The sequence below is a fragment of the Saccostrea cucullata genome, unplaced genomic scaffold (assembly GCF_032062105.1).
Source record: "Saccostrea cucullata isolate Sc308-1 unplaced genomic scaffold, CSIRO_AGI_Scuc_v1 ctg979, whole genome shotgun sequence".
In the NCBI taxonomy this organism is placed as follows: Eukaryota; Metazoa; Mollusca; class Bivalvia; order Ostreida; family Ostreidae; genus Saccostrea; species Saccostrea cuccullata.
This window is the reverse complement of record NW_026924382.1, coordinates 222,644-234,793: the sequence shown is the minus strand read 5'-3', so window position 1 is coordinate 234,793 and position 12,150 is coordinate 222,644. Positions and strand designations below refer to the sequence as shown.

The window sequence follows — 12,150 nt, the reverse complement described above, 5'->3', positions numbered from 1 at the left end:
TTTCCCACTCATGACAAGTAGCATACGGAGGTTGTTACCTGTCGGCTGGGAATTCTCACTTCTCCATGGCACCTGATGCCCCCTCCGATGTTTTGGAGGTCCATGTTTGCTCTGCTCCTATTTTTGTATTGTTTTTATGGATTTTGATCTTGAATACAGTTTGCCATCTCCATTTGTTTCAATAAAGCCCTGTCCCCACGTACTTGATGTTTTTGCAGAAGCTTTCTTATTACGTCATATATATGGCAAAGTGAACTTATTCAAAAAAATATGTAATTCATTGGCGGATCCAGGAATCATGAAAAGAGGGAAGCTACCAGTTAGGGGTGGTGTTAGGGTCCACAGCCACACAACAAAAGGTTGTGTACTGTATAGTTCCGAATCTTGAACCGAAATAACACTTTTAGAAAAAATAAACTGTCCAAGAGTAAATAAAATAATACTTCTACGATGAAGGCACTTGACTAAAAATATCATGATTGATAAATCATCAGCACTTGGGGTAAACTTAGACTAAGATGCTCCAAAAATGATATTTCTCGTAATTTCCTTCGGTTTGCACATATTTCTTAATTTCAGAATATCAACAACTTCAAATTTATATTCATATAAAATTTGTATTTTTTGTCCAGAACTTTCTACCAATATTCCAACAAATACTAATGATGTCAAAGGTAAGATTCTACATTTTTTAAAGGGACCTTAATCTAGAAAAATACCTGTTATTCCTTCTCCCCTATATTTTGTTTATTTTTTATTTAGTTTGTTACACATATCTACAGTGTCTGAGTGGAGTTTTAATTTTCTATGGAAATGATTAGGCCCCTAGCTGTCCCCTCTTAATCTTGCATCAGTGTGTATACTTCTGAATCTTAATAATTCTTTGAAAAAATTAATTGTCTACAAATAAAAAAAAAATAATTCGATGAATGCAGTTGCATAAAAATTCATGATATCAATAAATCATCAGCATTTGGAACAATCTATAACTAAGATGCTTCAAATATGATATCCCCCGAAAGTTCTTCTGGTAGGCAAATATTTCTTAATTTCAGAATTTTAGTCACTTCAACTACATGTTCATGTAAAATTTGTATTATTTTTTCAGAACTTTCTAACGATATACCAACAAATACTGATGAGTTCAAAGGTAACAGTCCATTTTTTTTCAAATCAAAGGGACCTTAAGCGGAATACCTGTCATTCATTTTTTTCATATTTTGTTTATCTCTAATTGAGATTGTTCGAACACATATCCTATAGTGTCTAAGTGGAATTTTAATTTTCTGTGTAGACGACTGCCTTTAATATTGTTTATACAATACCTAACAGGCTTCTTTTTCAGATAAACTCCAAACAAAAAGGTTTTAAATTAATGAAAAAAGAAAGAAAATAAAATATAAATGTGGGAGGTTTTTTTTTTCTAAACAATATTTTTACTACTTCTAAACAATATTAGAAGAAAGAAAGAAAAAAATATTTCCAGTTTCCTGAAAATTCTCAGAAAACAATTATTTAGATAGTTTTTACCTATTACATGTATTTAAAATGATCTTATATTTAAATGAATTCTCAATTAATGGTGACGTTATAGTGGATCCGGAACGAAAAAAAAACACAGTCTAAATTCATTAACTAGATTTTGGCATTTAAATACTTTAGCTCTCTATAAAGTGACGTGCAAACACGATTTCACGCCTTTATGAAACTGTTATACACTTCATCAAACAATTCATGTATCAATAAATATTTTGTTTTCGCATCTAAATACCCCACTCCTTATAATATTAACACATTTATGCATTGCATGTATCATTTAAAAAAGTCTCATAAAGGTAATTTTCAGTTTTAATTGATGGTACACGTGGTATGTAAAGACATTTGTCTAGTGGAAATTACTCTTGTAAATCATTTCATGTCTATAAGATTATTGGAGATAATTAGAAATACAATGCATAAGCTTCCAAACTTGTTTGAATTGAACGTATATACAAAGATACCGTTTATATAATTTTCCAGTCTACATGATTATTGGAATATGCATTTTTGGAGCTTTTTTGATTGTTATTGGAGTGATAATTGTGAAGCGACATCGTTCAAGGTAAAATCATTTTAAACCAATAAAAAATCATTTTGATAAAGTTGATTTTTGTATAATATGTAACAAATGAAAGATTCACATTTAATTATCAAAGAAACGTCGTGTTGTATATTCTATTAATGTATGTCAGCTTAATACGATTTTAGGCATTCTTAGTGTTGAAACAATCTTTTCTCTTGAATACAGTGCATCAAAAGAGCAGATTTCACGAATAGAGCCGACTGGTACAGATGGTTTAGTTAACCCCTCGACAAAAAAAGCACCTGATAATGCTTACACACCGATGCCTCTGGGTTCTCTAGGTTCTGTCTTCCCAAGTAACGTCGACGAAAATGTCAAAGCTGTGTACGTAGAATGTCCTGATAATGTCTATGATATTTCACGGATCCATAGACCTCACGTCCTCCAACAAAACAACATTTACCAGACAAATGAAAGCATCTACAACACAACTTTCGCAAAAAAAGATTATGACATTAACAACGATTCAAATCCGTATCAATCTTGCGTTAAACAACATCTCATAAAGCAAAACAAAGATTAATACAAAAAATCATGTACAGAACATTTTTTGTAATATATGTAAAGTTGTAAGAAAACAAGAGAACGAGATATCAAAGTGTTTAACAAAGATTTTCGAAGATGATGTGTACCCGGCGAGAAAAAAAATGCAATGAAACTTTCATATTCATTTTTTGTTGTTTTGAAATTAAGAATGAATAACGGATTACATACAGTGTAGCACAAACAGTCGTGTATGTTCGTGGAGTAGCTGCATTTAAAAATCATGTCATATATACGTTTGGATGATATTGTAATGTTTTGAGATTTTAATTTTCCAAAAGTTCTTTTTCCAGAGTTCAGACTTTCAGAATCCACACTTAATTCACACATATTTTGCAATATGCAGTATGAATAAAGACTCAACGTGTCATATTTTTAGCGTCATATTAAATGTAGCAAAATAAGGGAGCTTGTCTTCCAGATTGTTGAATATAAAATAAGAATCCTCTTTAACTACATATTAACAGTTGTTACAATAAGGATTCGAACACTCTCGGAGAAGAAATACCATATTTTTAGAAAGTACCATATAACATGTACGTAACATATATACGTGTATACTGTATTCATAAACTCTATTTGATTAAAACAAAACACCACAAATGCTGGTCTAAAAACATGAATTAAAAAGCACTATCTATGTGTTCAATTGGATGGAATAGCAACAATCAATGTTAAACCAATGACATTTGCATATATAATGATTTTAAACTCTATTTGACGCCTTAAAAAGAAATCAAATTCATATTGCATCCTTTCTATACAGACACGGTACATTTTTATCCTACATATATGAAATTATGTACATGTACAACTACTACAACAACAAATGTTATATATATTAGCCACTCAGCATTTAATGATAACATGTCTTTATTCACAGTCTATGTAAAGCAATAATTTAAATTTTACATACATGTACATTCATATTTTTTTAATTCAATTTGCTCTTCTTTAAAGTAAAAAAAAACATATTTAAGACATACTTTAAAAACATATTTGTCAAGTTCAAGCAATAGCAACTTTAACAGTTATAAATGCTAAAAATACATTCTATACTTTGCATTTCTTATTTGTATGTAGTGTAAATTTTAGGGTATAAAAAGGATACTCGGTAATTAATCGATGTTTTTGTAGGGAGGGTAAGACGCCAGATATTGTTTTTAATTTTGCACGGAAAAGGCAATATTGCATAGGGCTATGATTCTTAAAATACCAGTATCTACTTTTTCTATGAAATATTTCCGGGAGAGTTGTCCTGAAAAGACATGATCTTTTCTTCAAGTGTGGTAAAGTTTATTTTCTCGAATTATGATCACGAAATGTGCATAACTTTGTAAAATATAAGGAAGTCTATGTTTTATCTTTTGAATGTAAGTCACCGATAGCCAGTCCGGTTCCGTTTTATAAATTAAAAATAAAATTTTACTTGGAAATTCGGCGTTTGCATATCAGTTAAAGATTATATCTCTAGTCCATGTATCATAACGTAAAAAACGGTGCCAATTTCCTTAAATTCAAAAAAAAAAAAAAAAAATTCAAATGGCCAAAAAATTAGGCTATTTTCAACATTTTGCATAGCCCCTACAGTCTGGAATAAAATATTTATATATCTACCTATATAAATATAGAACTGTTTCAAAAATTCTTATTGATAAATTTTCTTTGGATCGTGGGCTGCCATCGACTAATTTAACTATTAGATGAAGAGGCTCAAATTCATCTAATTTCTCAAAAATTCAAAAATATTGTAATTTTACCAAGTCTATTTTGCAATACCTTGGCTCTTAAAGGTACTTGATTTTTTATAAGAAACAAAAGCACCAAGTCTCTACTGTATATTGGTGTTTAAAATTGAACACTGGGACTTAGTCAATGAATTAGCATAGAAACAGGGTCATTTTTGTTATAGTTAGAGAACTTAGCTCTTATTCCGCCGAATTCAAAATTAGAAAACAAGCAAATTCAAAGAATTGTGGTCCCCTGCTTTCGGTATCTTTGTGGGTGGGGTGTTACTTTTTATGACATATTGCGTCAAATCTTATACAGGCAATGCACATGAAAATTTGAAATTACTATCTCTTCTCAATCAAAAGGTAAGGTATAAGGAAGTGAAACACTGATGACGCCATATGGCAAAATAGCGAAACTTAAACCTTTCCTAAATGCAAATTAAATATAGTGAAACGCAACAAGCAGTAATCTACAACTGTTTGATTTTTTTATCTAATGATTATCAAAAAAGAATACAGTAAAGCTAGACTCACTTTTCAGAACATCAGAGATTTGATAACAAATGTTAAATGTTTATCTTTAACGTTACTAAGTAACATATGACTGTTAAAACACCCCCCTTCCCAGCCATTCAATTACAAAGTGCAAGGCTGCCCTAAACAACAATTGCAGCTTAATTTCTACGATACAATAGGTTAATCAATATCGATATCTGGGCGAAGGAATTATTCTTTGCCACTTTTAAATGCCTGTTTTTCAGATGATTAGGTCGAATTTTCTCTAACTTAGCCCTTTGTAGTAACCCTTGGACTTCCGGTCGAAGGACTATCATTTATGCATATGGTACGTAAGACCCCCTTGAGGCGTAATGTAGTGTATTTTTGGATCATCAACTTTCCATCACCTTTACTTTGAGATTTTCCAGCTAGAGCAATGGAAATGCGTAGTTAACCCATTTTCAAGAAGCCTTAGCACCGTTACGGGAAAAGAATGGAGATTTTATTTTTTGAAATATTGCTGCATTACTTAAGATGAATAGCACAAACCATTAAAAATCCATAATATTGCCAAATATTTTGTTAAACATGCAATTTTTTATTTCTGTTAAGCAAACTCCAACTTGACTTCCGGTTATGGTATGAAAATCGTTCAACCATTAATTAAATTACCGATATTTACCAAATAGAAGATATCCATGATTTAACATACAAAATTCTTTACTTTACATAACCATTTCCCCCTAAAGCGGGGTGTTGCGTTTCTTTTGCGTTTCAGTGTATATTGGTACCCAAAGTAGGGCAATCTCACAAGAAATACGATTGTGAAATATGAAAGCCCTAGCACCACCTGTCCAAAAGTTATGGTCAAGGATAAGTTTTTGAAAGGTAAGTCAAACTCCAAGGTCAAAGTTGTTCATTTCTTATGAAAGGTCTTGCCACAAGTATTACATAGGTGAAGTATGAAAGCTCTTGTCCGCACCGTTCAAATGTTATGGCCAGGGTTAAATTTGTTAAAAAGTAGGTCAAACTCCAAGGTCAAGGTCAAAGATCTTTATATCTAATGAAAGGTCTTGCCACAAGTAGTATATATGTGAAGTATAAAAGCCCTAGTTTGCCCGAACCGTACAAAAATTATGGCCAAATTTAAAGCTTTTAAAAAGTTGGTCAAACTCCAAGGTCAATTTAAAGGGGTCAAAAGTTGCTGGTATCCTATGAAAGGGCTCCTCTCAAGGATTACATAATTATGTGAAGTATAAAAGCCCTGGCCCTTACCGTTCAAAAGTTAAGGCCAAGGTTAAAGTTTTTTTTTCATAAGTACGGAAATCTCCAAGGTCAAAAGGTCAAAGTTTTTTTGCCAATATAGAAAAATCTCTCACTGGCTGGGTCTTAGATATTTGAACATTTTAGTATTATAGCAACAAATCAACATGTGTCCATAATTTTCTGTTTTTTATTATAAATAGCCCAATTCATCTTATTTTCAAACGCCACGCTACCAGCTCCTTATTGATTTTCTTGGCTGATTGCCTGTTATCAATTGACCATTATCAATCTGTGCTAATGCCATTTTTTTATGATTATGTTATTAAGATCACATTTTTTCAGCAAGCTTCAGCTGAATGTTAACTGGTTAATGAGAAACAAATAATAACATTACTAAATAAAAATTACGCAGCTGTAGAGAGTTGCAATGTGTCTACTATGAAAAAAAAACGTAACGGATTTTAAAATATAACGTCCGACAAAGTACTTAAAATTCAAGAAAACTATACTTTCACAAGTTTTAATTAGTATAGCAGAATGTTTGGATGGATGTATTTGACACTCAAACTTCACTGTATGAATGAAATCATGTGTATTCTTGAGAAAATTAGGAAATGTATTAAAAATTAGCGTCAACGTAACCTCCGTAACGATCAAACTTCGTCAATTTCCTCATATTCTGAAAAAGTCTATAAAACAGCCAATATTTAAAGCTATTTTTCAATATTTTCTATAGGGCGCAACATCTGACCTAGAATAAGAGACTAGGATATGATCGAACTGTTTCTGGGATTTTCATGATATGTTTTATTTTAAGGGACTCCGACCCTCAGCTAGGAAGGACAACTCTTTAATTTATAATTTAATTCAAAAAGTCTTTAAATGAAGCTTGAAAATTAAATCTTTTCATGCAACAATTTTCATTATATGCTTCTCAATGTGCTTCAAGGTTCTTTGAACTTCTCAGAAAGGTCTAATTAAAAGTAGAAATTTTTATCCTGAAAAAGCATTTTTAGATACCAATATTTATTAACATGATATGAAATTAGAAGTGATTTATGAAGCTTTGCAAAGAACCTTGAAGCACATTGAGAGGCATATAATGAAAATTGTTGCATTAAAATATTTAATTTTCAAGCTTCATTTAAAGACTTTTTGAATTAAATTATAAATTAAAGAGTTGTCCTTCCTGGCTGAGGGTCGGAGTCCCTTAAGATCAGAGGGTGCACTCATAAAGTAATCAAATCTGCCTGTTTATATTGAAATTTCATAACATTGCAATTCCAAAAAGTCCGTGTTCCAAGACATGGAGTTTAAGGAAACATTTTTGATAGGAAATAAAGGTACTAAGACTCAATAAACTTTTATATAATATATTATACAGAGCCGTTTTATGCATAAAGTGAACAGAACTCTTTTAGTTTTTGGAATCATGTGTCAAAAAGTCAAATGTAACATATACGTTTATTTAACAGAATAAAAAAATGTTAAAGGAAGAAGAAATGTACAATTGTACCTTGTTCTGTTTATTTAAATAAAAAACTAGTTTTATTTCCTCATGTAGTGAAAAACACTCAAAACACTTTTTCCAAGGCAAAAAATAAGAATAATGAATATGCTATTTCAGGAGACTTTGAAGTCATCTCCGTCTCAATGAATTATGCCTTGTTTATTTATAATATTGGTCTTACAAAGCTGTCAAAATCATTTCAAGTGAAAGTGCGGTCAGTTTTATGCATGTGGCGGTTGTTTAACGTTCCGAGAAGGGCGAAAATACCTTCAAAATCCGTATTATCTGTGTCAACATAACGTCCGTCACTTATTGATCACATATACATGTATTTGGATGTGATTTTCTTTTAAAAAATAAAAACGCAACTATCATTTCTTTCAAAATTCATGATTGAAGATATACGAGGCGTAGATGTTTTTTAACTTTTAAAAAAGTGTAAAAATATTGACAGCATTTTTTAAAACTGTAACGGCCCTTATTATTCACAAATAGCTGACCTTTGCCCATATACACAAGTAAGAGGTGAAAAATAGTTCAGGGATATGCGTAAAAAACAATAAAGTTTTATTCTCGGAATGAGGAACGCTATTGTAGGTGATTTATGATTAAACAAAAATTCGTTGGACTTGGAGAGGGAATTGGCCGGTTTTAAAGAGAATTACGCCGAACACGCGTAGAAACATTTTATCAAAGAAAAGTCTTCGTAAAACATGTAAGTATTCATTTGAAGATTGATCAGTTTATTGAATATTGGGAAATCACTAATTACCGTTGGGATTTAATTTTCATGGATTTCAAGGTATGAAGAGACCCACGAATATACATTCACCACGAAATGCAATTTTTCACACATAAATTTACTTCTGTTCAATTCTTCAACCAAGATATCAAATCTCATTTCGCAATGAAACAATGTATTTTCCTTAAACCCAAAAATAGACCCCTCGAAAAATGTGATTTTACAGTACTCAATCAAAAAGTAGATAACGGGGTTTGGAATTGAGATAATTTGGAAACAAAAAAATAATGTTTGAAAAGATTTATAATTATATACTCCTCAGAACATTATTGATTTAATCATTGATTGTTGTTACAACCCTACTTATGCATTCATAACCTTTTGATTTTCTGCAAATCATAAAACCCAAGTCCACAGTAGCTCCATAAGTATAGCTCTGGTGAGATTCAGCGAGACTACAGCGAGATAAGGTAAATTAATCAAGGAATTGTGGGAAGTGACTAGCACGTGCACACATGGTAATCAGAAAGTAATTTTGCTATTCAGTGTTGTCAACGAGTACCCAGTTAACCGGTTAATCGTCAAACATTGCGAGTATCGATCAGTAAACTTTTATTCGGTTACTCGGATAAAAATACATTTTACATACTACACTGTTAATAACTAAAATAATGCATGCTATTGTATTTTTTATAAGCGTATAGGTATACATTTACTTAATTTTCTTTACCGTTAGACTTAATCTTGTGATTCAGAAAAAAAGGATCTAATGGAGTATTTGTTTTAATTAGTTTTCACAGTTAATTGATAGCTTTTATTGCCCGGAGTAAACAAGTTTTGAAGTGAGTTATAACTCATTTAATAATTTTTAAAAAGATATCGCCAAAGACAATTGTAGCTTAAAAGTATTTGATCGCGAAATAAATCGGGGGCTGAAAGAAAAAAAAATTATAAATGTTGTGGAACGCTGAATATTCATTTGTCTTCCTCATATGTTTATTTAATTATCTTTATTCTTTATTCTAAAATCAATTTTGTGCGTGCGTGTGTTTTTCAAGTGAATGAATAAAAGTTTACTTAGAGTATAATTATATGTTTTATGTAGTATATACTCTCAAGTTCTATGTAGTTTATATTACTACTAACGTCGAAAGGATGAGATACTCATGGTTCTATGTAGTTTATATTACTATTAACGTCGAAAGGATGAGATTAATATATATGGAAACAATAACGATGAATTATCCGAGTAACCTGGTACCCAATCGCTAGCGGCTACTAAAAATCGGCCGATTTGACAATGGATAAGATGAAGGTCTAGGAAATGAAAGGAGCCTCTACAGATATTTCAAATATGACAACACCAAATGTGGCGTTTCATTTTTCAGCAACTTAAAATATCTGTAGAAATGTCTCTTGAATTCATTCAAACTTTATAAATATTCTTTGTGAATTTCTTTCTGCAGTTATGTATCAAATTTCTATTTGGACATACTCGCATGGCCGGGAACTGAAACTATATTAATTGGCGTCAGATTAAAAAATGAGGTACATACATAGCTTTAATGAATGAAAGCTGAATAAGAGAATTCCACTGTGTGTTACTATACGGATACTACAGGGATTTTATGCTTGGAAAAAATAAATCCACAGGCAATCGGAAAGGAAAAAGACTCACCTATTGTATACAGGGTTATCCCCCCCCCCCCCGTGTTACATTCGCCCTTTTGCATTTGTGAACAATTTTGCCCCCTTTTAAATTCGCCCATTCATAGTTCTGCTGTGTAATTTGAATTCGCTCTGTTTTAAAGAACTGGGTACGGTATGTATAACGAGGCGGCCCTGTAAAATCGGCAAAATTTAAACACATGATAACATTTTTTTAACTGTGTCAATTTATTGTTAAAGTTCCCCTTTGTGAAAAATTGGTATCAATTTTCTTCAACTCACGTGACCTATTGTGTATATAACATTCAAAACCGGTCAAATATCCCGGAAATCGCCTATTTTGGACGTTTTGCTCCTCTTCAAGTCCGAATTTCGATGTGGCCACATCCGAGTACATATGCCAAACTTTGCAGAAGGAACAAGTATACTTTGGTAACTAATATGCAAGAGAAAAAATAACTGTACAAAAGTGTGGCCACGTCCGTTTTTTATAAAAACTGTAGTTGAAAATACTTCGTTTGTGGATAGATGTGACTTTTCCTCCTCATTAAAATATATACTTTTAAAGAAATTAAATGTTGAAGTCTAAATCTGAATGTGATATGATCTAAGCTATACTTTTACGGAAATTTATTGTTTAAATCTGTATCTGAATGTAATGAAAACCACCTAAACCTTTCTTCATATAATTTATCAAGGGACATTGCATGGAAATCAATGACGCAATACATTAAAAACATGACGTCACAATGAGTCGACTTTGCTGAAAAACCAAATTCTTCAGTCTTCCCTAATAAAATAATAATATGATAAATTTTCAATCAATATTTATAGTGAAAAACAGTCAAACGACATATTAAGTTTACATTTATAAATGTACTCGCCGTTTAATTTTTAAAGATTTACTTGCATTTTGTAAAACAAGCATGTAGTTAATTTTTTTGTTACCAACATTAACCACAAACTTATCAGTAGATCTACACGTATGGTATCAAATATTCCGAAATATTATTTTACCGCCATGGCGATGTATTCTAAAAAATTCCTGCAAGGTGACGGTTGGTTTTCTAAGTTGAAGGAAGGGGGCACATATCATTATAGCAAATGTTCGTTCCCCGGACCGTACGAGGATTGTGCTCCAAACCCCCATGAGGCTTCAACGCTGCTTCAGACAACTATAAGGATCGAGTTTAGATAATGAAATAATATTATTTTGACAAATTTTGTATTGCTACAGTTAAAATTTGTGAGTGTTTTCAACAATTTCTATGTAATTTTAAAAAGAAACATGATGCAATTAACTATTCATTTGTGTCTGAATATATATAGATTAACATCTTCCTTTACACAGACAAGTGAAGGCAATTTTAACATATGTGAATCCGCTGTATATTTAAGAAATAAAACAAGGATAATCATGCTTAATTTTCTGCCAAGAGACATGCTTTCCCCCCTCCGCTGCATATAATCGATATATTTAGCTCGATTAGGACTTTTTCAGAAAATAATGAAGTCATTTTATTTTTGCTAGCGCTCTCGAGCGCTAACAACTATGTTAGTCTAGATTCTCTGGATACGCATGCTCGGCTTCATATGGTTGTGCATTCTGCGAAAACTGTGAAAACTACTATAGATATACTAAAAGTAGATAGACAGGTTCGTTGTATCATTATGTAACTATTGTAATACCTTTAAAAAATTCTTCCTATACAAATCTAAACGAAAAAAAAGTCTTACATTTTTTATGTTTAGCTAAGCGAGCATAAAAAAAATCGATGTTGGAACGCTGAGTGAGATTTTGGACCGCTCGGAGAGATGTTGGACAGCTTACGTTACAGAAAGGGCGGAACTTAATCTCATTTTCATTCGTTGGTGTTAAACGCGACATAACTGATGTTACAATACGGAATACAGTGTAAAATACATGTATATCAAATTAATAAAATAAAATGAAAGGTATAACAAAACATTTATTGACAGAGTTCTCGGCCTCAGGCAGACAGTTTGGTTCTTGGGTCCGACAAAACACATGTTGCCCTCGAACTCAATAAATGAATTTTATGTTTAT

General features: G+C 31.7%; 1 protein-coding gene across 1 annotated transcript; it reads left to right on the top strand.

The window, feature by feature from the left end:
• The first annotated feature begins 298 nt into the window (after positions 1 to 298).
• On the top strand, positions 299 to 4,851 carry LOC134266302 (uncharacterized). Its single transcript, XM_062748515.1, has 5 exons — positions 299 to 359; positions 633 to 674; positions 1,109 to 1,150; positions 2,020 to 2,101; positions 2,288 to 4,851. Exons 1-5 carry the CDS (start codon positions 299 to 301, stop codon positions 2,643 to 2,645), a joined length of 585 nt encoding a protein of 194 aa, XP_062604499.1. The 3' UTR covers positions 2,646 to 4,851.
• The last annotated feature ends 7,299 nt before the right edge of the window (positions 4,852 to 12,150 follow it).

What these genes read in the sequence shown, in the direction of transcription:
- LOC134266302 (XM_062748515.1), top strand. Translation starts at nt 299, where the DNA reads ATGAAAAGAGGGAAGCTACCAGTTAGGGGTGGTGTTAGGGTCCACAGC. An exon ending in CCACAGCCACACAACAAAAG is followed by an intron (nt 360 to 632) that starts GTTGTGTACTGT and finishes TTTTTTGTCCAG; the next exon opens with AACTTTCTACCAATATTCCA. An exon ending in AAATACTAATGATGTCAAAG is followed by an intron (nt 675 to 1,108) that starts GTAAGATTCTAC and finishes TTATTTTTTCAG; the next exon opens with AACTTTCTAACGATATACCA.